This window comes from Orcinus orca, chromosome 16 (assembly GCF_937001465.1).
Source record: "Orcinus orca chromosome 16, mOrcOrc1.1, whole genome shotgun sequence".
In the NCBI taxonomy this organism is placed as follows: Eukaryota; Metazoa; Chordata; class Mammalia; order Artiodactyla; family Delphinidae; genus Orcinus; species Orcinus orca.
In genome coordinates this window covers 59135817-59163682 of record NC_064574.1, presented here as the reverse complement: position 1 = coordinate 59163682, position 27866 = coordinate 59135817, and the positions used below count along the sequence as shown (strand labels likewise).

The following is a 27866-nucleotide window of genomic DNA, read 5'->3' as shown; positions in this document are numbered from 1 at the left end:
TATAATTTTAAAGAGCTTCAGTAAGTGCTGTGCAGGGAGTAGAAGCGAAGAGCGTGGGGCGGAAAGGCCTTCCTAAGGGAGCTAGGTAGGAAAGGCACCCACGAAGGGGAAGGGGCCAGCATTGGGGAGATCTGGGGGAAGCGTCCAGGGGAGGGGAAAGAGCAAGTGCAAAGGTCCTTTGACCTGAGGCTGGACAAGGCTGGTGTTTTCCTGGAACTGGAAGGAAGGCCTGAGTAGGCTGGAGTGTAGTGAGCAGGAAGAGTGAAAGTTAATGTCTCTCTTTGGGAAAGGACACAAATAGAAAATTTACTTTAAATTTCAAGAGTACTTTTGGGCTCCCAAATCCACAGTGTATCTCCTGGGACTCCAATTTATAAATCTGTGGTGCCACTGACTGGCGTATTGGCCACGAGGAAGATTTCAGCTTGGAACATTTTTATTGAGTCTGTTAAAGACAATATGTGGCCCCTGTTGTCAAAGAGATGTCAAAGGATTGGGGATTGTAGTGGAAAGAAAATTATAATAACTATCATTGAGCATTTGCTATGTGCCAGGTGCTATACTACCAGCGGGGTTTCTCAGCCTTGGTACTGTTGATATCTTGGGTCAGATAATTCTTGTTGTGGCGGGCTGTCCTGTACATTATGGGATGTTTAGCAGCATCCCTGGCCTCTGTCTACTACATGCCAGTACCTACTACCTGCTCCTACCCCTCCACCCCAGTGTGACAACCAGAAGTGTCTCCAGACAGTACCAAATGCTCTCTGGGGAACAGAATCGCCTGTTTGAGAACTACCGATTACATGAATGCATTTATTCACTTAACACATGATCTGAGAGCCTAATATGGATCACTTAAGTCTCAATCCAGTGAAGTCTGGATATACATACTCTTCCCCTTCCAATTTACACACGAAGGAGTGGAGCTTTGGTTGTGATGCAAAACTTGCCCCAAATCACATCCACCTAATAAGTGGCTGAACTGGAATTTGAATCCTTTATTGTCAGGAATTAGTCTCTTTACCTTGTTCTTTATCACGTCCTGCACAAGGAAATTAAAGTATTTTACAAGGTAGAATATTGCAAGGTAGTATTTGGATTCAAATTAGGAGGAGAGGTTTTCTCTCCTGTAAGGGTTGGGGGGCTTACTTGCATCACTTTGTCCATCTATAGTAATAACGTGCGGTGTTCGCTCTGAGAGAACAGGGCTTGATAGATATGAAAGTGCTTTGAGATTTCAGGAAGATGGAAGAGTGTAAACCCAATTACTAGAGCAGACTGAGCAGGGTCCCCACCTACTTCAGGCAAGGAGAGTGAACCAGTGAACAGGCTGCTTGCCTGTCCAGCTTCTTTGTGTGCCACTGGCAAATTTCAGTCTTCTAATAGACTCAGATTGATTTTTTTAGGGTCTTCTTTGATGGAATGGTGTCATACTACTTTATCGCTCTACAACTGACTCTAACATTTCTGCCACTCTTCTCCTATTTTACTTTTAAGATCTTTGTGTTAATGAGGACAGAGGCTTAAAGGAGAGTAGAATTTTTTAAATTAATTTTTATTAATAGCTCCAGGCCTGAAATAGGTGACAGCCCTCTTCACTATCTTGCTGCTTAGCTGAGTTCAAATCAGATAACATTAAGAAAAGGTTGATTTGGGGTTGAAACACTATGAATAATTGTGCATTTCTGGGAACTTAAATCTCTGTGCTACCTGCTTTTCTGTGCATTGAATCTCCATGACTTCATCCTCACTTTCCTTTTACCCTGATTTGTGGGTGTGTTTTTTTGTGGGGAAAAAAATTGTGAGTGTTTGTGTGTTTGTCTCTATTACCTCTATATGTATTTTGCTTTACATATTCATTTTGCTTTATTTCGTTTTGTAAGCTCAAAGCCGCTTTAGATCCTTTGGGAGGAAGTGTAGAGTATGAGTCTCATACAAAAATTGGGAGTTGCAACAGGCCTTCCTTGTTTGCAACCATCTCGAGTTTTTGGTGCCTGAGATTTACACTTCAAAGCTGCAGGAAATCTTTGATCTAGGTATAATTTCTGAAAAACGAGAGCAAATTTAGGAGTTAAATGGAAACTCATGAATGTTTCTGTTGGGGCAGAGGCATATGTTTTCTCTGCCCTGGTTAATGTTTGCTTTTTGACGGGCCATGGGTTTATCTGGCTCATTTACTTGAGGAGCTGCTCTGAACATGCAGAGCAACGGTACTAAGTTGATGATTATCCTCTGTTTGATTGTCACAGACCTACATTTTCCCTCAGATTGGGTATCTGACTTTTAAGACGAAATTTGAATAGTACAAAAATAATAACCTCCAAACAGGAGCATTTTGGACTTGCTGAGAAATGTGTCACTTATTCACTGCAAGATCTCCCTCCCTTCTGCATGACTGTCTTCTTGTCACTCAGGTCTTAGCTTAAAAGATACCACCCTGGGCTTCCCTGGTGGCACAGTGGTTGAGAATCTGCCTGCCAGTGCAGGGGACACGGGTTCGAGCCCTGGTCCGGCAAGATCCCACATGCCGCGGAGCAACTGGGCCAGGGAGCCACAGCTACTGAGCCTGCGCGTCTGGAGCCTGTGCTCCACAACAAGAGAGGCCACGACAGCGAGAGGCCCGCGCACCGCGATGAAGACTGGCCCCTGCTCACTGCAACTAGAGAAAGCCCGCACACAGAAATGAAGACCCAACACAGCCAAATAAATAAATTTATAAAAAAAGATACCACCCTGCCCACCACCCCATTGAGGAGCTTCTAGGTTTCCTGTCTCATCACTGTGTTAAATTCTCCACAGAACATGATCATTTTGTGTGGTTTTATGTTTGTTTACACGTTTGGTTGTTTGCCTGTCTCCCTTCCTGAGAAAGGAAGCCCCTTGAGAACATGTGTTCCCTCCTATAGCCTTGGTTCCTGTAGAGCAGTGCCTGAAGCACAGTAGCATTTGCTTACTGAACTTTTTTTTTTTGAATTATTGTGTAAGTGACTGGTTTTCAGGTTATGAAGATATTTTACATAGACAGACCTCCCTGATTGCAGAGTTAAAATGTTAGTGTGAGTGCATAAATAGGAGATTTGCATTTAATAGCAACCTTTAACAGCATTACTTTATGATGTTAATAATTTTTGGTTAAAATGGGGAAGCAATATATTTAAAACCGGCTTAACTCAGGAAGCTGACACCTTCTAGATGTAGAGAAGGGGGTGGACTCTCTTCCTCAAACTAAGTGACCCAAGGCTCTTAGAGTAGCTTAGGTCTTGGGTATTTGTGTGATTTCTCTTTTGATTCTAAATATCTGGCTGTCTGCTGCGTATCTCAGAGCTAGCAGCACATTCCTTCCTGTTCCTCCTCCTTTCTACTTTGCTATATTCTGAGAAACCAGATTAGCAAGTTCATTTGCACACGTATAAAATTAGAACACAATTAGGTGTTCCTTAGAATCACCCCTAGTGAGGCAAATGGACCTTCTGACATTTGTATTTATTTATTTACTTATTTTTGGCTGTGTTGGGTCTGTGTTGCTACGTGTGGGCTTTCTCTAGTTGTGGCGAGCGGGGGCTACTCTTTGCGGTGCGGTGGCTTCTCTTGTTGCGGAGCACGGGCTCTAGGTGCGTGGGCTTCAGTAGCTGTGGCATGTGGGCTCAGTAGTTGTGGCTCGCGGGCTCCAGAGCGCAGGCTCAGTAGTTGTGGCTCACGGGCTTAGTTGCTCTGTGGCATGTGGGATCTTCCCGGACCAGGGCTCAAACCCATGTCCCCTGCATTGGCAGGCAGATTCTTAACCACTGGACCACCAGGGAAGTCCTGACATTTTGATTCTTTCAGATTGTCCTTAATAATATAATATACGTCTGTATGGATTTATGTTTAATTTGCTTTCACAAAGGTTCAAGTAAGGTGTAGGGTAGGTTTGTTCATTTCACAAATTACTGAACTTCAGAGTACTGGGAACTGCCAAACAGTGAGGATATAACAGTGAAAAAGGGAGCCAGGATCCCTGCCCTCATGGAGTTAATAAACAGGTAAAATAAGTAAGTTACAGATTATGGTGAGGGCTATGAAAGCAACTTCTCAACGGGAAGCTGAGATAAAAAAATTTGAGAGCCGCCTGCTTCTGGTAGACTCATCAGAGCAATCCTCACCAAGGAGGTGACACACCAGCAAAGCTTTTTGCTACTCAACTTCATTGTAGTATAATTTACATTCAGTAAAATTCACACATTTTACATGTATAGGTCCATGACTTTTGGCAAATGTAACCACCTCCATTCTCTTAGTCAAGATATAGAACATTTCCTTGTCCCCAGAAAATTTCCTCAGTACCCCTCTGCGGTTAGCCTTACTGCCCCACTCCCAGCTCTAGACAACCACTGATGTGATTTATTTCATTATAGATTGGTTTTGCCTGTTTTGGAATTTCATATAAATGCACTCATATGTATTCTTTAGTGTCTGACTTCTTTCATTCAGTATAGTTATTTTGAAACTCATCCAGTTATAGTGTGTATCAGTTCTTTTTTTATATTGCCGAGTAACATTTAATTGTAAGAATACACCCCAGTTTATTTATCCTTTCACCTAGTGAGTTACTACAGCTTTTTTATGCTTACTATTCATGTGGTTTATCTTTTCCCATCCTTATGTCTTTATGTTCAAAATGCTTTTAGATGGCATATGGTTGGGTTTTGCTTCATTATCCAACCTGGCAATCTCTTCCTCTTAATTGGGTGGTTTAGTCCTTTCATATTTAATGTAATTATTGATATGGTTGGGTTTATGTCTACCATCTGGCTATTTGTTTTCCATTCGTACCTTCTGGTTTTTGTTCCTTTCTTGGTCCTTTTCTGCATTTTTTTTCCCCCCTGCACCTTGGGGCCTGCAGGATCTTAGTCCCCCAACCAGGGACCGAACCCAGGCCCTCGGCAGTGAAAGCACAGAGTCCCAACCACTGGACTGCCAGGGAATTACCTCTTTTGGGTTAATTGAATATTTTTTAGGGTTCCATTTTTATTTCCTCTATTGGTTTCTTAGCTAAGCTGCTATAATGGTTTTATACTATTTTAATGCAGATAATGTGGACAGCTCAAGGCATTTACTAGGACTATTTAACTTGGTGGGATGCAGCTTGAGCCAAGACCTTTTTGTCTTGATGGGGAAATAGTGGCAGCTCTGTGACTTCTGACTACTTGTTTAGTTTTATTTTCTTTCTCCTCCTGACCTTCTGGGAATCTCAAATACGTACTTAGGAAACCTGTTTTCCAGTAAAATGGGCTGTTGCTTTGTTATTCATCGTTATTAACCTTCGGATCATAACATATATCTGGAGAAATATACATTATTATTTAATTATTACTTTTGCCTCAGTGCCCTGGATAACTACAGGCCAGTTCCAGCCAATAAACTTAATGTGAGTTGATAGTAAGCATTTCCGATGCCTATTAGTGGTGCCACGTGTGCTCCCTCCCCTTAATTCTGAGTGACTCACTGGTGGCTCTGAAACCCTGGAGGTCAGTGGCTTTTGTGGAGAGCAAGGCTGCAGAGAGATGAGGATGGAGTCTTTTGGGTGGGGGAGGAAAGGATCTGGATTATTCAGAGACACCCTTCTCAACTCTTCCTGGTGGTCTAGTGGTTAGGATTTGGCGCTCTCTCAAAGACACCCTTCTCTTCTGCTCTCCACTGCCCTCCCACCCCATACCTGGGCAGACATTGTTAAGAATCGTTTTTGTGGACTTCCCTGGTGGTGCAGTGGTTAAGAATCCGCCTGCCAATGCAGGGGACACAGGTTCAAGCCCTGATCCAGGAAGATCCCACATGCCGTGGAGCAACTAAGCCCATGTGCCACAACTACTGAGCCCGCGTGCCACAGCTACTGAAACCCATGAGCCTAGAGCCTGTGCTCCGCAACAAGAGAAGCCACCGCAGTGAGAAGCCCGCGCATCACAAAGAAGAGTAGCTCCGCTCACCACCACTAGAGAAAGCCTGCGCACAGCAACGAAGACCCAACACAGCCAAAAATAAATAAATAAAATAAATTTTTAAAAAATCGTTTTTGTTATTTATATATTTGTTTTTTAATTTTTGGCTGCACTGGGTTTCCGTTGCCGTGTGCGGGCTTTCTCTGGTGGCGGCAAGTGGGGGCTACTCTTCGTTGTGGTGTGCAGGCTTCTCATTGCTGTGGCTTTTCTTGTTGCGGAGCACAGGCTTTAGGCACGCAGGCTCAGTAGTTGTGGCTCGCAGGCTCTAGAGTGCAGGCTCAATAGTTGTGGTGCACGGGCTTAGTCGCTCCGAGGCATGGTATCTTCCCGGTCCAGGGATCAAATGCGTGTCCCCTGCATTGGCAGGCGGATTCTTAACCACTGCGCCACTGGGGAAGTCCAAGAATTGTTTTAGCGTATTATTCATATCTTGCATTCTCTCAGCCAAATGTTGCCTTAACTTAGCACAAAATATTACTTTTGTACTCCAGGTCAGTGTTTTGGGAACTCCATTTTCTTTTTCAAAAGAAGACTTTTCTTTTAAGCTTCATTCTTCTTCCACACAGAGCTGTTGTTAGAAGAAGATAAACTAAACAATCTTGTTTGTGTTTGCTCTTTTTTTAGTCGAGCAAAAGATGTGATAATTCCAGCAAAGCCACCGGTCAGCTTTTTCTCCTCGAGGTCTCTGGTTCTTGACCTCTTCCAGGGGCAGCTGGACTACGCAGAGCACATTCGCCAGGATTCGGAGGTGGTGCTCCTGTTCTTCTACGCTCCGTGGTGTGGACAGTCCATCGCCGCCAGGGCAGAAATTGAACAAGTAGCGAGTCAGCTTTCAGACCAGGTAATGCTGACATTCAGCCTGAGAATCAAATGACCGTCAGTTCCTGTGCAGGGCTGGTTATCCCCATAGAGACACCTTACCCAAATGGCTGATTTTGCCAGGGTGAAGGCCAGGAGCCTTTCTTCGTAAATTGTAAAGCCTTCTATAAAGAAATAGAATTTCTGACTGTGATGGTCATAGTTGGTCAGAGGCAGGAGAGGGAGGAGATTCTGCAATTCCTTGTGATGCAGGCCAGTGCTTATCTCAGGGTGCCATGCTGTTTGGCTTCGGTGGGAAGACTGAAAATCCTCATTGAATATACATTTGATATTTGCTGATTAGTTATTTTATGTAAGAGAAATTTATGTGTCATGAGTACAGTGTAACTAGGCAGACCTTTTAAATCCCGGGACCAGAACTATGTTCAACAAATATTTAATGAATGCCACCTTTGTGTTAGATAAGAGGGATATATAGGCAATTGATATATATGCCTTCGGTCTGGCAGTGGTTTTTAATCCAGTGGATCCCCATTGTCCTTATGTATGTATTTTATGATGTCCCTTTTTCTGTCCTCAAAAGGAATTCATAGATGATAAAACTTCCCTATACATATAATTTCAAAATAGCCAATCTAATGTGCTAATTGTAACACAAAGATGGGGGAAAAAGAAAAGTGGTGTATAATTAAATCACATGTTGTTTCAGTACGTAAGTGCTGTACCTTTATGTAGAACCACTGTGAATGGGACAGTTACAAATGCAGGCCCATAAAAGTAGGATGTGTTGACAACTTAGGTGCCATGAGGGCATTGCTCTCAGTGATTTGATTTTTCTAAATGGTGAACAGCTCTTGGTAAGTTCTGAACCAAACAAAGTACTTTCTGCCTTCAATTAAACAGAAGTTGTCTTCCAAGAAATTCAGTGAACACAAAAGCCATGCTTTGGATTCACATATAAAATGGAGTTAGGTTCTGAGCTTGAATAATAACAAACAGGTTTCCCTCAACATTAGTATTTGGCAGGACATTTAAAACTGCTCTGGGTGATGCGGATGACTATTCCCTGTGCAGAGCAGTTTTGAACATTGCAGGATATGTACCACAGCCTCTGCCCACTACATGCCCTATAGTTCCTCCAGTCATTGCAACCAGCAGAAAAGCATCCCGTAGATTTCTGAGAGGCTGCTACTGACACCCACTGATCTGGGGTAACTTGTGGTGCAGCTGAGTTCCAGAAGTTCATTTGGAACTCTCAGTTGGTTTTTCTTAGAAACAATGTTATAAATGGTGACTAGGCTTCCTGCCCAGCCTGCCAAAGCCTTTTTAACTGTTTTATACCCCTGAATGTGTAGTACCAAGTAGTATTTAAATAGAACTCTTCATTCCCTATAACATTGATTCTGAGGGGGCTGTGATTTTGTGTTCCAGCTTTGGACCCATGGAATTGATCTATTCCTTGTCTTCCCTTTACCCCTCTCTCTCACCCCCCTTAAAAATGGCTGATAGTAACCAAGCCAGCACTTGCAGGGAGGAAAGGACTCTAAGGGAGCACTAGGAGGTAAGCTTAAAGGAAATCACCACTTTGTAAGTCATTCCCCAAGTTTTCTAAATTTAGAGAACTTGTGGGGGAAAAGGGGAGAATCTGTTTCATTTTAGGGTAAGTGTCAATTACTTGTTATCTTACTGTCAGCTTAGGGAATATATCCTTCACAGTGACTATAGGGATGGTGTGCTGGTGTGCAGGCCCGTGCTGTTCCTCAGGACAGCCCTGCAAGCTGATGCTGGTAGCCTGGTTCCTCTGAACAGGACCTCAGGTTTAGAGGGCAGAGTGGTTTGTTAAAGGTCACGGGACAAATGGTAGAGGTTACAGTGCCGTCCACAGCTGATGGGCTCTGCTTTTTTCAAAAAATTTTTTCAGCTTCTTCTAAATTGAGAGCTTATTGTTCTATGTTCTCAGTAGGGAAAAGGACTGGGTTTATTTTTGGAAACAGGCAAAAATTTTTTGCGCCACATTACTTAATAAAATTAGCATACACGGTAGATTGTGCCCTATTTTTGAGATGTCAACCTTAGTAAAGATATTGTTGCTCTTCTTTCTAATAGATAGACTATAAAAGGAGCTCTTGTGAGTTTCCACTAAGTTTTGAGCAATATTGCTATCTAAATATAAGGCATCTGAAAGTGACTTTTCATTTGTAGTCTTCATATGTTTTCAATATTTTATTATAAAAAATTTAAAATATATAGCAAAGGTCATATACCTGCCACTTAAATTCTATCACCATTTTATTACACTTATTTTACCATGTGTTTGTTCATCTTACCATCCCTCTAATCAGTGGTTCTCAACTAGAGGCAGTTTTGTCTCTCAGGGGACCTTTGGGACTGGGGAGAGGTCTTTGGTTGTCACTACTTGAGGGGGATGCTACTGGCATCTAAGGAGTAAAAGCCAGGGATCCTACACCATGCTGCATCCAGTGTGTGGAAGAGCCTCCCCTCACCCCACCCCCAACAAAAACAAACATAACATCAACAAAAAACCCTGTAACAATTCAAGCCCAAAATGTCAGTAGTAGCAAAGGTGAGACACTCTGCTACAATCTAACTGTTAATCCATCTTATTTTGGGTACATTTCAAAGTAAATTGTGGACATTGGGATACTCCTCCTTAAATACTTTAGCATTTACCTATAAACACATACTTAATCCATATTTTGCTATCTAATGGTACATTTTAGAGCATAGCTCTAGTCATCTATTTATTCATTTTTAATATAGTTATTAAAAAATTAAAAATGGTCCTTTGAAATCTGTGATATTTCATCTGTAGGTAAGATTTTTTTCCTTCTCAGATGCTCAGTTTGACTAACAAAAGACACATCCTACTACTGAGCTTTAGTGTAACCATGCTTAGAAAAAGTTTGCTGGTGTCATTCACTTCAGAATTTGAAGCAAATCATTCTCCTCTTGGGCCAGACTCCAAAATATTCAGAGTCCTAGCTGGACACTATGGACAGGTGTCTTTGTTTGTCCTTGTCGTGGTAAATGATGACCTTCTTTGAACACTCAAAAAACAATTTTTTTAATACTTTGTTTCAGAGAGGAATTGTTCCATTTCTATAATTTTATCTTTTAAATCTTGGCAATTTTTCAGTTGCTGTTTATAGTTATTTGAAACCTTCTTTGGCTTGCAGGTGTTGTTTGTTGCAGTTAACTGTTGGTGGAATCAGGGGAAATGCAGAAAACAGAAACACTTCTTTTATTTTCCTGTAATATATCTGTATCATCGGAGGTAAGAACTTTCAAGTAGCGATTCTAATTCCAATTAAGTTTATCAGTTTCAAAGTGATTTTTGTTATATTCACTGTAGAAAATTGAGAAAATACAGATAAGCAAAAATAAATAAAAGGATCTGTGATTTTATTAGCCATTCATAATCACTGTGTGTTTTGATTTATATCCTCCTGTGAATATACATATCCACCCCCCCTTTTTTAAATTAAAAAATGGGATCATGTAGTAATACTATCTCTTCAACTGCTTTTTCTTTATTTTGTGAACACTTTTTCATGTCATTACATATTCGATAGCATTGTTTTTATTATACCAGTTACTCCATTGTGTGGCTGAACATTTCAAATGTTTGAAAAGTATTTTATGGTATAAAAATATACAGAAGTCCTTATCCCATTACCTGGCAGCATAGCATAGTCAAGAGGGTATCTAACATCTTTTCAAATTGGGAAGAAAAAGACTACAAGTCCGCAATCCTATAATCTATCATTCTGAAATCCAGAGAGCTTTTAAAACCTGAAAGACTTCCATGAACTTTGTCCCCAAATGCATTCATCTGGCCTGAAGTAGCAAGGGGCCACCTATAGTCTTTATACCACATCAGGTGCCACTGTACTCATTTTGCTGCAGAAATACTGGTGTTTCATTTTGGAGAACTGCCCAGACCTTGCTGTGGGTGTTAAGTTATGTCTAAAATCTGACTTGAAGGATTTTGGAGACAGGAGATGGGATTCTGGACTCTGTGTAGTATAATTGGCTTAAAGTTTGTTACTGTAAAATGGTTTAAGAAGAGTTCACCAGTAAGAGCTTTACTTTTTTAGGCTTTATTTCCTCCCTGTAAAATTCCTGGGCCTTAATCAATGGGGATTTATTACAAACATCAACAGACTATCATTTGTGGATTATCTGTCATCTTTCAGCTCATTCCCATGTCTCTAACAGAAACTTTGTGTGGAACAGAGTATTGTTTCTCAGGAGCTATTAAATAGTATTTGGGCAAAAACATGCTTTCCTACCCTATCTCCACCCTCAAATTTTCCTCTGGGTATAAGAACAGTTTCTCAGAGTGACTTTCTGATGGTTACTTTTTTTTGTTTTCCAGAAGGTAAGTATAAGGTGTTATACTTGAAGGATCTCAAAGTCAGTGCTGTGTAATGGGCGATAAGCTTCCCCTGGAGAGATCCCTGCGCTTCTTTTTTTCGAAATAGGAAATATGGCACAGATGGCTAGCAGGGAGTGTAGGTCGTGCAACTGTATGTAACCAAGCCAGCTGCCCAGAGGTAGACTTAACTTGATGTGACATTAAAATAACAAGAGTTCCCTTGAATTGAATACAGATGTCATTTTGGGATATGTGGGTGTGTAACATTGTCTTGCACTATTTGTTTTCTTAGTTTTATAGAAAGATTGGAAGGACACGAAAGGAACTTTAGAAATACTTAGTCCAACCGTCTCATTTTACACATGAGGAATTTGAGGCTGGTACTTGCCTTGAAGTGCTTGCCCCTCATCTTTGCCTGTTAAACTTTTACTTGTTTAAGTCAGTTCAGACCCATTAATACCTGTTTCAACATCTACCATTCCCGATGTTCCAAAAATAGAAGAAAGTGCTAAGGCACAGAGGTACCCAAAAGGTAGCCTTTTCATATTCTATTTAAGAATCTTCAAGTCCTCTGTTTTATACATACACATATGAATGAATGTGTTCCTTCAACTAAACTCTCTTGTGAGCATTTGGTAGTCTTGAGGTTCTTTTGGCTAATGGTGGTTGCAAATATGGCCCTTGAGTCTCATCACTGGACAGACCACTGCTGTTTGTGTGTGTTCTTGCTGCTACTGTTTGTGTAATGGCTTAACTAGTAGTAGCTGCTTACAGAAATTAACAGGCTTTTCTGTTTTGTGAAAGTAGATTCCATTTTTTGGCTTGTATTGATGCCAGTTACAAAGGCAGTTTATAAAAGGCTCTGAAGCAGGAAGTAGTTTTCTCAAAACACTCTGTGCAGAGTTCAGCTGCCCTAGATCAGCTTGTCCTAAGGCAATGGCTATAGTGTGTTGGCAAAACGTGTCCTACATCCTGCATCCTGGGATCGTCTCGTTACGAGTCACTGGGACCCTTGTAACACGGTACCAGGGAACCTCAGCAGAGCCTGTTTGCTTGAGTAACGAGGTTTCCAGATCACTTGCCTCCTTTTTGCTCAACAAAATAGGTTATCAGATGATTTTTTTGATTTCTTCCTTTAAATTAAAAATTGGTGGTGGTTGATGGGGTTGGTGGTGGTAGTAATTTTAAAACTTGAATTAGTTAACAAATGAGTTGTAGCAAGTCTTGAATTGACAGAATTGTTCACCCAGTCTCTCAGCTGTGCATGTAGAATGCTATTTTTACTTTTTTCATGCTACTATTCCTCTGTCTGGTATCATATTCTGCAGTGCACACCGAAGAATTGTGTTTATCTCATCACATTATATGTGTGTGTTAATTTCTGTAACCATATATTATAGTTATGTGATCACCATTTATACATTTCTTTACTGTGCTCTATTGTTGCTATTAAAGGTAAGCTTAATGTCAATTTCTATTTAGAGAGAAGAATGGTTATGGAATTGGTGAATTTCACCATACTCCCTCACCCCCACCACATACCATCCAATTATATTTGAGCAATGTCTCTTTTGTGCAAGATTGAAGAAAGCCATGTGAGGATTCTGATTAGCTTAGGATAACTGAATGTTGGAAGCATTGCTTAGCAATACTAAATCAAATTCCTGTGCATTCCCAAGCACAACTGGAGGGGAAAATAAGGAAGATCATTTGTATAGGTCCCTGATTTCATACCTTCATATAATTTTTTGTTGTTGTAATAAAGCTTTAAATAGGTTTAAGTTTCATTTAGTGATCCTTTGTGTAAGTGCATCTAAGAATATTTAATAACTACTTTTTAGTAGGCCAAGGACCAACTATTCAACTTGTTCCTTATTTTGGAGTGACTTGGAAAGTCTGCCCCTACGTTCCCCCCCACCCCCAATTGAATTGTATAGTTAAGATCCTGGAATCCTTTGGCATTTGGTCAGTTTCCAGGGTCGTCTGTCTGTTTTGTTTTGTTTTTTAAAGAAATATAGTGAGAATTAATTTTTTTCAGAGACTAGAATGAATGTTCTTTGATCTGAAATTCAGTTTGCAGAATTATGCTCATATAAAAAAGTAACGGCCCCTTGTACCCCCCCTTACATAAAATGCTTGTTCTTAATTGGCCCTCCAGTTACCTCCTGAGACAAGGAAGGCTACTTACATATGAAACAGTTGGGATCCTAAAGCAAGACTTTTTCATTTTGTGATGTTGATGATTTCAGGTATATATTACAGGTTTAATGCGTGGTGTGTTATTTTTAATTTTTATTTTTTTGGTACTAGTTTTGGACCAATCGAATACAAAGGCCCCATGAGTGCTGTTTACATTGAGAAGTTTGTCCGCCGTGTGATGAAACCACTTCTCTACATCCCATCTCAATCAGAATTACTAGATTTTCTCTCAAACTATGAGGTACCTATCTTTCCTATCTTCTCCCATTCCCCCAGGCTTCACTGGGTTGCATTGGATTGTTTATATTAGAAGAGTCTTTATACCTCCTGATTTGTAGCAATTAAAAGATCACATTAGAGATAAGTCCCAATTAAATGCTTTTTGAGATACTTGATTAGAGGGATAGTTTGGCCAAGTGAGTTTTTAGAGAGTAAAATACTTGCAAAACCTTATCTATTTTTTATTCAGGAATTTTTAACAAACTTTCAGTTTGTCTCACAATTAAGTTAGAGTATGTAAAAATTAACTTATAATTTTTATGCAGCTACAGATTTCCAAAAATTTTATTTGTTGCTTACAGCATTTTACTCAGATCCGTGGTTTTTCTTGTCAGTTGTAGTTTAGCTTTAAAAAAGCAAAACAAAACTAGGAATATGTTCCTTTCTGTTTTATTAAGTGCATAACAATTTCAAGGTTCATTAACAGAAAGTTTCCTAACATGGCTTCTCTACTGCTTTCCCATTGCCAGTCAACCCCTGATGGATTATTTTGGTAGGATCCTCAGTGTGTGTTCAGGACAGCTTATTGAGAGGCCAGTATAAAGCTTAAAACAATCTCAGTAAATTATAAAAATAGTTCCACAAAAAAATTCATTGGATCAAGTATAAAATCATACTGGGGCACAAGTAAAAATGATACTTAGCTACAACAAAATCAAGACCATAAGTACCTGACAGAGATAAAAACCATATGAATCCACACCTCAGTAATTCAGAATTTAACAATTACCACTTGGTTGAAGTTTACCTTTTACACTATGTATATTTTATGTAGGTAGGATGTGAATTTCTTTCCCTAGAACATCATTTACAGCTTTTTTCAATTATGTTAGGAACACTTTATGTTAACTATTAGCAGATTCTCTAAGCAGCAGTGTTACTATCTAGTTATTCTGCTTGTAGTTGTCAGATGTGCATTAGGGTGAATGCTTCCTGACTCTTATGTGGATAAAGGGTGGGTTTCTGTGCCCCTCATGGGCTTGCTCCCGTTTTGCCTGGGAGGCACTTGGGCAGGAGCTATAGTAGGAGGCAGGGCGCCTGGGCCTAGTCCCTTTGGCAGCACTAACTGGGTCTGTGACTTGGGGCAGGTCACTTATCTGTCAGGCGTCAGGGCCCGGGAATAGGGTTTTCTTGAGATTCCTTTTAACTTTTAGGTGCAATGATTGCATGATGTGGGTTTTCACATAGATTTGCACCAGATGACAAGCAGTCACTGGAGGTGGTCCAGCAAAATGGTGAAGAATCAGGACTTGGACAGACTTGAATCCAAACTCATCTCCACCTTATTAGCTGTGTGGCCTCCGGCTGGTATTATACTTAACCTCTTTATGCCTCCATTTCCTCATCTGTGAAACAGGGATGAGATTTAAAAAAAAAAAGGAAATGCCTGCTAGGATGTAGTCCTAATAAATGAAATTTTATCAGTGAAAATGACATTGTGGAAAAATCCTGGATATTTAGCACTACTGAGAGAGCTCAAAATGTGCACAGCACCTGCCGGAATTCCCAACTTATATTGATATAAACACCTTTTGTTTGTTTTGTAATTAAGGTGATAAAAAATGACCTTTAAGGGCCAAGAGTTCTTCCTCCAGCTTAGCTTCTGTTGGGACTTTTATAGAACACCATGCCCAGATTGGTACCCTCTGGTTTTTTCTTTAAATTTTCAGTCAGTATCTTCTAAAAAATAAAGAAATGGGAGAAGAGCTGTGGAACATCAAATAGCATACAGCATGTACTTACCCTACACCAAAAGAGTGTGGAAAAAATTGAGATTGCTTAGCCTTAAAAGAGCACAGAGAGGTGGCTTTATTATTATATCCAGCTCTATCAGAGGTTTGTATCCAGAGAGTTCTGAGACAGTTCTTAGCAGAGGTCATGTGATAAGACGGACTCAGCTAGCACTCTGGACGCTTGGGTTTTAGCCCTGACAGAAATCTGTGATTTCTGCATTTTATGCAGATTTCTCATCTCTGAAATAAGGGAGTTGGCTCAGATAATCCCTCCTGACTGCTGGCTTTGGTGAAGTTTAGAGGCTGGAAAGAGGCAGACAGAAGAAGTTTCATCATTTGTGGTTGGGAAAGTATTTTTGACACAATGCCTTTGAGCATCTGTATCAGAGATCTTTCTACTCCTTTTTTATTTATTGCCTCTAAGATGTTTGTAGTGTCTTTGTAGTTGGATCTGCAGGGGAGACAAGTGCATGGTTATGACTGAGCAGCCAGGATGATTCCTGACCTTGAGCAGTTGCATTCTTTGTACCTGCTTTCTAGCAGCACTTTCAGAGATTATGCTCCAAGTCTGACATTGAGTCCATACAACATTACTCAAGGTTGTTTTTTGGCAGCCCACTTAATTAGAAGATGTACAGCAATGATGAGACTGCCTTTAAGATGAGACCCAAGAGAGTGCTGCCAAGCTGGGACGCTGTATAGCTTCTGTCAGCCTTTCAAGTGCCTCCCGAAAGCTGTAGATGGCTTTTATCACGTTAGAATCATCTTTGCTGGGCTTCTTTTCACGGAGATGAAATTGTTGGGTTGGCAAGAGGCAGTATTTGATTGATTGTGAAAGAACTCGGGAGTCATGCCCAGCGTGGTTTCAAATGTGAAGCCATTTATCTTGTGAAACATAGCAAATACTGCCTAGGAAGAAGTGATATCAATTTCATTTACTCTCTGTAAGATAACATAAAGACAAAATTCCAGATCCAGAAATGAAACCACTGTCATGGTTTTTGATAGTTAAATAAATAGGAAAGATAAAGGAATTTTGGGAGGCCCCACTCTGGAGCATAATATACTTTCAGACATTCCTCTAAGTTAAGGTTTCTCAACCTCAGCATTATTGACATTTGGAATCAGATAATTCTGTGTTGTTGGGGGCTGTCCTGTGCTTTGCAGGATGTTTAGCAGCATCCTTGGCCTCCACCTACTAGTTACCAGTAGCACCCCCCTCTTACTTGTGACAACCAAAAATATCCAGGCATTGTCAAATGCCCCTTAGGGGGGCAAAATCACCTCAGTTGAGAGCCACTGCTCTCAATTATTGTTTCGCCAAATAAGGCCTTAAGGATGCCCCACAGGTCCTAGTATAAACACGTTTTTTCATGTAGCACACAGAATGCCACAATCTAATTGTTGCAAGTTTATCTGCTTATAACAGTATCAGTAGAAAGAAGATGAAAATTAAGCAGTGCCTTAACTAGAAAATTCTGGAGTGTTACCTATGGGGAGCTAGAGCCAGGAGTGAGTTATGTTGTCATCAATAGATGTCCCTGATATTCAACTTTCTACTCAAATTGTTTGTCTGTACCACAATCACCCCCCTAAAAAGTATGCATCCTAAATGTGTTAAGGGTATTGATGATTTAAAGAAGTCTTAGTATGAAAGATACTTGTTTTGATCAAGAGCCTTGTCTCCTAATTTATATTTTTATATAGATTTCAATATCAAATGTGTTTAAATTTAGGTATACCAAAATTGGGCTGAAATAATTATTTAATGTTTCTGTGGCACTTCTAAGGTTTGTTAGGATGGCTTTGTTTTTTGCTTCTATCTCTAGATGTGTTTGTGACGTCTTATAGGAGTGCATTTGATAAATTTCCCCTCATTTTAAAAACACACATTGATTACTCATAAGTTTGTCTCTAATCCAGATATTTGCGAACAGTTTGGATCATCATAAGATTGTGTAGTTAGGGTTTATTACTTGGGAAGTGATGATACCCTGAAATTAACAACTTCCCATATTGACATAAACTTTTATTATACGTATACTGAACTCTATTCACATACGCTTCTATTGCTATTATAAAGAGGAATGCTCTAATTCTAGCTTGGTTTGAATTTTTATAAGTCCTACAGATGAATCCTTTTAAAAGCCTGTTTCAGATGATTTGATAATGAATTACCTAGAAGAGTAGAAGTTTTTAACCAATGGAAAATATTTTATTTGACTTAGATATCTCAAACCTACCCAAATCAGATTGCGCGTCATTCTCCATACTTTTATGTTTATAAAATATGACACTGAAACCAGATGCAATTTTTTTTTTTTAATTTATTTGGCTGCATCGGGTCTTAGTTGCGGCACGTGGGATCTTCCTTGCAGCATGCGGGATCTTTCATTGCAGCACACGGGCTCTTTGTTGTGGTGCACGGGTTTCTCTCTAGTTGTGGCGCGGGGGCTCTAGAGTGAGCGGGCTCAGTAGTTCTGGTGCACAGGCTCTCTAGTTGTGGCACACAGGCTTAGTTGCCCCACAGCAGGTGGGATCTTAGTTCCCCGAGATGTAATTTTTAGGAAAACAATTTTGCCTTTAATTTACTGAACATTGTAGAAAGACATTAAAAGAGTGATGGTTATGGGCTTCCCTGGTGGCGCAGTGGTTGAGAGTCCGCTTGCCGATGCAGGGGACACGGGTTTGTGCCCTGGTACGGGAGGATCCCACATGCTGCAGAGCGGCTGGGCCTGTGAGCTATGACTGCTGGGCCTGCGCGTCCGGAGCCTGTGCTCCGCAAAGGGAGAGGCCACAACAGTGAGAGGCCCGCGTACCGCAAAAAAAAAAAAAAAAAAAAAAAGAGTGATGGTTCAAATACTTTATTCTGTAGATTCCAAAATACTTTAGACATTATTAGCAAACAAAAAATGAATAGGCTATTCATTGGTAAGTGCCCTTCAGTTTTCAAGTGCTTTTACTTCTAATCTTCCCAACAGCCATGTGAGATAGATGGAAATTGTAGATCCTTTCAACAGATTAAGAAGATAAGGTACAGACTGGGTGTGATGTACCCTAAGTGGAGACTGGACTGTAGCCTAGGTCTTCTGGCTCCCAAAATTCTTCCTTGTACACAAAGGAATGTTTAAGGTCTCTGACTTGAAACTTCACTATGTATCTAGAGGTTAAAACTTTGAATATTTAATTATTTAATGTCATTTTTGAATCTTCCTTTTTCATGAAAGAAAACTTTTGAAAGTCAGCTTCTTAATTTGACTGTAACTTTTTTCCTTCATCTTTAGGAATGGTTCTAAGAATAATTAGTGATAAAGGATGGGCCGTGGCTATTGACTTACTGTTAAAGCAGTAGAGTTTTACCATTTCCTGTTATTAATTGGGTCATTAGCATTTATCCTGCAGAACTGGGAGTGTTCTATGTATGATAATCACAGTATTGAGGCTGGGTAGAGTCCAGAATTTTCTTCCCAGATATGCACTAAAATCATACCTGCCTTATAAATAATGAATGTAGCTAAAAACTAAGTGGACTTTCTGGTGGACACCGCAGAGGGAGATCAGGAACTTTAAGTCATCTTGTTGCAAACCATGTTAAGAAATTCTGCTTCTTTCATTTACTCCAGTTGTAGAATTCCTCTTCCTTGAAAGTTCTTCTGCATATTTAAGATACAGACAGGACAATTTAATTTATTACTTGTGGACAACATAGGCAAACATAACCCAGTGTCATTTTTATTTTGGATAGACATTAAGTTGATTGGAAAGGGGATAGAACCAAATATGGTAATGTCACTTTCACGGTCACAGTTTTAGGGCTCATTTGTCAGTATTTTTTAGACATACTTGTCTTAAATGTCGGTAGCTTCTACATCAGTAATGCTTTCTTTTTTATATTTTAAAGAATGTGACAGAATTATCTGATTTGTACCTTATAATCTACCCACCAAATGCCAACAGTATTATTTAGAACTCTTATATCTGTAGCCAAAATATTTTTGAAATCTTTTCATGAATTTCTATAATTTATTTAAGAGCAGTGATTAGCACACATCCATTCATTTGTTCTTAGCAGTTTTGGTAAACCAAGTTGTTTTAAGTGAGATAGGAGAAGGCTTGGGGATTGTTTGGAGGGAGAAGCAGGGCATTGGGTAAATTGCCAGGTGACAGAAACCTGAGCACTTCGGAGAAAAACCTAGTAGACTGCCTGGTACCTGCTGTTATCCTGTTGTTTGTTAGTAAGAGGGTTGTTTGTACCCTGAATGTTGCACACATAACTTGATACTGTTTCTGTTAACTCATAGTTCTATACGACTGTGAATTAAGTAGCTTTAAATTTTCTAAGTGTGAGTTAACATTAATGCAGAAATATTTCAGTTGCCACTGAGGAAAAAAACACACTGAGGTAACTATTCTCTTGGCCACTAGAGGGCATGTACACCATCTGCTGAAATTTATGCCATACTGCAAATGGTGCTCACTTAGGAAAATAAATATTTTATGCTGGTGAGGATGTGCTGGCCTCCTATAAATAGCCTATTTCCAGCCTCCTCATTATAGGAGGTACTGAATATACTGTACATCATTAAATGGAGTTGAAACACACAGACTGGGTCAAGTTATAATCTGGTACTCATGTTTTGTTCTTCACTAAATTGTAAACTCGGTGAGGAGGAACTTTGTCTTATTTATCTTTTTATCCCCATTCAGTCTTTAACAAATGTTTATTTTGTGCCTGCTTTGTGCCAGGCACTGTCTGAGCTGCAAATGTAGTGATGAACAAGTGAGAGCTTGTGTTTCATGGAGTTAAAATATGGAGATAGGGGACTTTCCTGGCAATCCAGCGGTTAAGGCTCTGCACTTCCAATGCAGGGGGCGCAGGCTTGATCCCAGTCGGGGAACTAAGATCCCACGTGCTGCGCAGTGCACCAAAAAAAAGAAAAAAAATGTGGAGATAGACAACAAACAGGAAAATAAATAAACAAGATGTAGGGGGATGAGTAGTATCCCCCCAAAATTTGTGTCCACCCAGAAGCTCAGAATGTGGCCTTATTTGGAAATAGTGTCTGTACAGATGTCATTAATTAAGGATCTCAAGATGAAATCATCCTGGATTTAGAATGGGTCCTAAATCCACAGGGAAGAAGGCCCTGTGAACATGAAGTCAGGGACCAGAGTGATGCAGCCTTAAACCAAGGAATGCCTGGAGCCACCAAAAGCTAGGAAAGAGGCAAGGAAGGATTCTTCCCTAGAGCCTCCAGAGAGAGCACAGTCCTGCTGCAACCTTGATTTGGGGCTGCTAGCCTCCAGAACTGTGAGAATAAATTTCTGTTGTTTTAAGCCACCAAGTTTGTGATAATTTGTTATGGCAGCCCTAGGAAACAACATACAAGGTAATATTAGGTAATAAGTGCTACAAAGAGAAATAAAGACGGGTGATAAGATAGATATGAGAGCAGGGAGGGTGGGCATAACTATTTTAGAAGACAGAGAAGACCTCTCTGAGGAAATGACATTTGAACAGATACTTAGAGTGAAGCCTGTGTGCTATGATCCATCCCTGAGGAAATTTGGGGAAAGCCCTCCAGGAAGCAGGAGCAGTAAGTGCAAAGGTCCTGAGGGAGGAACAGGATGGGGGGTGCGGAGCAGAGAGGAGAGCGGTAGATGAGGGCACGGAGGTGTCTTGTGACTGTGGTGTGTCCTGATTACACCTTTGATTAGTTGGGCAAATGAAGGAAAGAGGAATGCTGGCAGTTAGGTTCCTGTGGCTGTTCTATTCACCTGGCAGCCATCCAGGCATTTGGGAGGGACTGATGGAAACACTGCAGCTGGAACCTGCGGTTGGACCATCTTTACATGTTGGTGAGCATCAGAGTGAAGAGGGACAGCCTGCGTGCCAGCAGCCTTCCACTCCAACCTCAGCCCAGGGTCAGGCTGGCTCACGTGCTTGGCCCGCTCATCTGAAAGAGAACCTCAAAAGTAAGAGGCAGGGGCCAAGGTGTCTGCTTTGAACCAGCCCCTGGGTTTATTTGCAACCCAGCAAACAAGGGGTGTAGACCTATGTGAATATACATGTGTTTTGTTCCCCAAACTTCCCTTTTTCCAGATTTAAGAAAGAACTATGGAGGGAACTCTGAAATGTGTAATCATTTCTCAAATACAGCTTTGCCTGGAGAGACACTGAAACTTTGGGGAAATGATTGCAAAATTTATTTTACCTAAAGTGTAACCAGAGCCAGTTTAATAACTTTTAAATGATAATTTGCAATAGAAATAAACAGATAACTATCACTTCACGTTATTTCCTCTTTTTATTATTTTGAAATGTTAATTTTAAGTTATATCCTTAAACATGCCACTTTTCAAAATTTAATACAGACTCACAGTATTGTGAATATTTGAAAAATAGTACCTAAAATATACTTTGCCTGTTTCTTGTGTTTTATTTTATATATATATATTTTTTTTAATTAATTTATTTATTTTTGGCTGCATTGGGTCTTCGTTGTTGCACGTGGGCTTGGGCTTTGTCTAGTTGCGGAGAGTAAGGGCTACTCTTCATTGTGGTGCGCGGGCTTCTCATTGCAGTGGTTTATCTTGTTGCGGAGCACGAGCTCTAGGCGTGCAGGCTTCAGTAGCTGCGGCTTGCAGGCTGTAGAGCACGGGCTCAGTAGTTGTGGCACATGGGCTTAGTTGCTCCGCGGCATGTGGGATCTTCCCGGGCCAGGGTTCGAACCTGTGTTCCCTGCATTGGCAGGCGGATTCTTAACCACTGCGCCACCCGGGAAACCCGTCTTGTTTTTCAAAGAGCTAGTATTTTATAATTTATACAACCTTTAATCCTCTCATATAGTTGTTTAATCTTATGATCTTCATTTCATTTCTTTGGCAATGAAAAGTAAAAATAATTTTACTTATGGGGTTGTTTGTATTGTTTGTGGAATTTCTTTGGTCAAACTACTTGGAAATTTTAGTACGAGGTCTTCTGAGGATACAGGCTCTTTCATAGAAGCTATGTAGCCCCTTGGAAAACTGTAGCAGTGGTGTCATCAACAAGAATAAACCCTTACACTGTAGAAAGGTCCGTAAAGGACCCCTGCAAATGGTCTAACCTTTATTCATTTTTAAATGTTTAATCTGGGTTTCTCATGAAGACTTGGAATTCACATCGTTTTTACTTCCATTAATGTGTATTTACATAAACACATATGTAGCTGCATACATGCATGTAGAGAGATACATGTTTATGGGCCATATGTCTCCTCCTGTGAAGCCGCCTGAGATAACATGATGGGAGAAGAGGTTGAAACTCACCTCATTTAATTATTAGCCATGAAACATTTCTTAATATTTAGAACCAATTTATTCCATTTCGTTTAGGAGATTGGTCAGAATTGAAAGAAACTAATGAGTCTATTTTCTTTCTGTTACTTTTCATTTCTATCTTGTATCCAGTATTAACTAAGTGACTAAAATTTCTGAAGATCTTATCTTCCTTTGTTCATGGTGGAAAGGCTTATACACCATCATAGCCTGGGTTTGAAACCTTAAGAACCCAAACACTGTATAATTCTACATTGAGCCAATTCTGGATCAGCTTGTTGAAAACATTTTAAGGAGTTTAGCAAAAGAAAATCCTGTTTCGGGGCTTCCCTGGTGGCGCAGTGGTTGAGAGTCCACCTGCCGATGCAGGGGACACAGGTTCGTGCCCCGGTCCAGGAAGATCCCACATGCCGTGGAGCGGCTGGGCCCATGAGCCATGGCTGCTGAGCCTGCGCATCCGGAGCCTGTGCTCCGCCACGGGAGAGGCCACAACAGTGAGAGGCCTGCGTACCGCAAAAAAAAAAAAAAAAGAAAATCCTGTTTCAATGACTACTTTCTGATTTCCTCAGTTGTTTGAAAAATTAGTTATTTGCTAGATTTTTTTAGATGTTAAGATTAAACATTCTGACTATCTCAGTTTCTACCAGAGTGAAAACCAATTGATCTATTTAAAATGGAATCTTACTAGAATTAACAGGTGATTTAGATTTGAAAGATAGTATGTTCCACTACAATCAGAAATTTCCCCTTTTATACAACATACCAATTTTAAACTTTACCAACAGGTTAAATTTCTGTTGTACTTTTTGGATCTGACGTTGTCCCAATGATCAAATCAGCTCCAAAATTATTTATTAAAAACATAGTGCTGTGTGTTTTAGGGCTAGAAAGAACCCTTTACATTTGCCAAGTGCTTTATAGTTCATCAAGCTCATTCTTCTCAGTAACCCCATGATGAATGGTCCCCATTTGCCAGATGAGGAAACTGAGCTTCACATTGAAGCATTCACTCCAGATCATTTAACTGTCAGACTTGAGCTTAGGTCTTCTGACTCCAAGCCCAGCACTCTTTCCTCAAGAATCTCACAGTTGGGCTTTTAAAACATATAGAACAAAACCAGACAGAACGAGTGCCCACAAGGCCTTCTAATAAGGAAGAAATTATTCTGCACAAGAAGGCAGAATGTGTCTGGTGAGGACAGTTAATTGGTTTGGCAGAATGGTGGGGTATTCTGTGCTAAGCTTAGAGAAATGGAATGAGCAGGTGGAAATTGGGGTGGAGGAGCGAGAGGGCTCTCAGCAGACTGACCTGACAAGAGAGGAGGGGTGCCATTGTGGAATGCTGGGTTCTGCGTGTGGTGGGGAAGAAGGAGCCCCTTAAAGGATGACCTTGAGCACCAGTGGAGCCAGTCAGAGGTAGCCTGATTTCCAGTAAGTGTGAAGGTGTGTTTGGAGTGAGGCGGGGAAGAGGTTGAGGAAGAAATGTAAGAAAGGTTACAGATCATTGACCTAGTTTGCCTGGAGTTGCTAAACAAAAGCAAGTGAGTGCTTGAACTTGACAGTGAGGTTTCAAACCAGGGATGTAGGAGAACTGTCCACAGAGGGTGGAAAGACCTGCTTAGGAAGTTTCAGCTCTGAATTGCCTCTGTAAAAGCTGCCCTGTTTGTTGTCTAAATGAAGGGAAAGGTCAGCCCTAACCGGCAACTTTTTTCAAAGCCTTATTAAAAAATGAAATGCAACAAATTGAATTTGTTAAATTATAATGGCATGTCTTTCTTGTTTTGAAATATTTCCCTTTACGCAGTGACCAATGATACCCCAGGCAACTAATTCTGCTCTTGTTCTGCAGCCTGGAGTACTCGGGTACTTTGAGTTCAGTGGCTCACCCCAGCCTCCTGGTTATTTGACCTTTTTCACTTCAGCGTTACATTCATTAAAGAAAGGTAAACATGATTCATATTAAGACATTAGTACTTGAACAGAAATGTTTGTATATTGATATTTTCTGTTAAATATGTTATCTTTATGATTATATATTTTAGTTTTCTTGATTCTTTTTCTCTGTATTTGTGTTAAATAATTACATTATTTTATGGTTCACTGGCAAACAAAATTTTGTGCTATTTCAGGTATAGCCTCTTAAATGTTTAGAGACTATTATTTTTTAAAATGTAGCTTGATCACACAGCATCTGCAATGATATATTTTGCACTTCAAATTTTATTATATCATAATCTCTTTTTTTGTGTGGTGTTACAAGTTTCGGTCAAAGTTTTCAGTGGTTGTATTGTCAGTTGGATGTATCATAATTTAGGAATACATTTTCTTCAAGAAGTATTTCTATAAGGATGAAAGTCATGTCACATTACAGGATAAGCCTACTGCCAGGTTCACTATTCTCAAATCCATATATATTTTTTTACTTAGCTAAATCATGTATTATTTGAGTGTCCTACTTTTTAAATTAAACATTTTTCATGTTGCCCAGTTTTTCGTGTTGCTCCATGTTGTTTCTCTGTATCAGCCATGACCTTATGTCAGTTCTCTTCTAGATACTTTGATCTGCTCCTCATCTCCTTGTTACCACTCTGGTCCAAGCCCCTTTCCCACCCCTACCCTAGGCCAGTGGGCACTTAACTGGTATCCAGTCTCGCCCCTCCTTCCTCACACTAGGGCCTTTGTGCTAGTCCTTCTTCCTGAAATGTGCCCTCTCCCTCTCCATTCCCCAGGGCCCAGCTGTCACTTGTCAAACCCCTATTCATCCTTCAGATTCCAGCTCAAATATCACATCCACAGTCTACCCCCCGGAGAGAGATTTGTTGTTTTCTTTCATAGCATTCAACATAGTTTGTATTTATTGTGTTAGCCAAAATGTTCGTTCGGGTTTTTCCATAACATCTTACGGAAAAGCCTGAATGAACTTTTTGGCCCACCCAATATGTGTATAGTTATGAGATGATTTGTTTACTGTCTGTCTTCCCTGGGCTGGGAGATTTCTGAGGGTGGGGATTGTCTGTCTTCAGTTTAGTGTTCTTTCTCCAGCATCTGGCACATAGCAGGGGCTCAATCACTATTTGCCAAATGAGTGATCAGATTGATGGCCATGTCATCTTTCCCTCAGTAGGTCAGCCAAAAATACGTAGTCATCCTCCTATTACTGGATATTACATTGCTTCAATATTTTGGGGGGGTATTATAATAGTATCCTATTAATACGTCAAATAATTATACTACTGGCTATTTTAATATGTCCATTGTTTTAAGGTTTTATACATAGAGAATCTACTGTATTCATGCTTTTCATGCAGGGGACTCTGGGAGAGGAACTGCAGCTGTCACATTAGGTGTGTCTTCTGTCCACCTGAAAGACTTTGAGCTGCACAGCTTCAGGTGACTAAGAAGGCTCAGTGAGTCAGAGTTTGAATTTTGAAAACAAAGTACTATCAACTTAAATAAGCTTAAGCAGATAGATGTTCAAAAATCTTCTTAGAAAACTAAATAAAGTCCTTCGAAGATTATGTATAAAAGGGTAGCCTAGAGTCAGTCACTAAAATGATGACAGCATTCAAGTACTTGAGTTGGAGAAGCTATTTCAAGATTTGGAAGGATGTTTTGTTATCCAGTTGGCTTATATTGTGTGTTTATGATTCATCTTTTTCATTCAGAGGTTTCCAAAATTTTGCTTCTTTTTGGAAAAACCTTTCTAAGTATAAGATAGTAGCCTTTTTTCCTCCCTTTTTTTTTTTTAAAGTATAGTTGACTTACCCTTGTTTTTTTCTTTTTTTTTAAGCAAGGAAGGTAATAAATGGATAAAAACTACTTGAAGGTACAAAATGAACCTTTTGGTCAAATCACTAATTTTGACAAATGATTACATGAAATTTCTTCTCAATAAATCTAGCTCAATTTACCTGTACTACATTTCTTCCCTCTCTTGTGATTCTGGTTGGGTCTTATAAAATCCTGCTGCATATGAACTTTGCAAGAACTGAGTTCATTCTAATTAATAATTTATACCCCATTTTTTTGGGTAAACTCCCACTTGAGCTTAATGAACCATTTTTAGAAGAAAAAGACAAATTTGGAAGGATTGCCTAAAATAAATCTTGCCTTGAGCATCTGGGTTTTTTTCCCCTTTTCTTTCTCCCACCCTGGAGTCAAATGGTATTTTACTTATTATTAATAACCAGTGTTAAGTAAGAGAAACATGTGCAGATTTTTTTTTTAATGGGACAGTTTGGAATGTAAGTTCTAGGTCATTGTTGTGTTTCTATTGTTTACACAAATTGAGGCCTGAGGAACATTTGACACAACTTAACATTTGGTTATAGAGAGCTTAACTGACAAAGTGTTTAGTCTGTTGTGGTAGAAAGCAGATATCCTGGTTCACCAAGCCACAAGCATATATAAAATACACATCTTTCCATTGCCTAAATTTTTTTTTTTTAATTGCCTTAGAAATAGCCAGGACACTCTCTAACATTCGTTTCTTGAAGCTAGCTGGCCATCAGTCTACAGATATTTGGAGAAGGTACCATATATGAAGCATCCTGCCTGGGTGCTGTGGGGTTGCTGAGAGGGGACATCTCAGTTACCTGTGTCCTTTACCTATTGCTCTCCAACTTGGTGCTGATTTGTCAGTTGATGTCAGCCCTCCTCTTAGGTGGTGTGGGCAGTAACCCTTTTGTTATATTTCTGTCCATTATTTTCCTAGCCATTTTACCTTTATCATTTTTTATTTAGCAGTTCTATATTTTCATGTAGTTAAATCTGTGGTTCTTTTTCTTGATTTATTTTTTTAAGAAAAATCTGGTCACTAATTAGTTCACTTCGTTTTGAATTTTAAAGTTATTTGGCACTTTATGCTGCCTGGATTTACTTTGGCTTAAAATACAGAACACAGTTGATTTTCCTCCCTTCTTATTGGCTAATCAATTAGCACCATTCACAAAATAATGCTTTCTTTATCCTTCATCTTGATGTTGCCTGTTTTATCACAAGATATTTTCTAATATGTAATTGGGTCTATTTCTGTGTTTTCTCTTGGTCTAGATCCCTCTTTTTATATGAGTAAATATAATTTCATTTTTTACGTTGTAAGTAATTACCTGGTGAACTCTGGACTCGGTGTCCTCTAGTTCT

General features: G+C 39.9%; 1 protein-coding gene across 6 annotated transcripts in view; it reads left to right on the top strand.

Annotated features, from left to right (window-relative positions):
* The window catches only part of TXNDC11 (thioredoxin domain containing 11), a 66108-nt gene that overhangs the window by 917 nt on the left and 37325 nt on the right, over nucleotides 1-27866 (top strand). For 3 of the 6 annotated variants that reach the window (XM_004270175.4, XM_033428796.2, XM_033428795.2), the window contains 4 exons: nucleotides 6600-6816; nucleotides 9992-10089; nucleotides 13504-13633; nucleotides 24574-24667. In XM_004270175.4, the coding sequence (XP_004270223.1) occupies nucleotides 6600-6816; nucleotides 9992-10089; nucleotides 13504-13633; nucleotides 24574-24667 (539 nt within the window). Of the gene's footprint in view, nucleotides 1-6599; nucleotides 6817-8303; nucleotides 8356-9991; nucleotides 10090-13503; nucleotides 13634-24573; nucleotides 24668-27866 lie in introns of those variants that run through there. The other 3 variants (XM_033428798.2, XM_049699764.1, XM_049699766.1) reach the window with 3 other exon arrangements.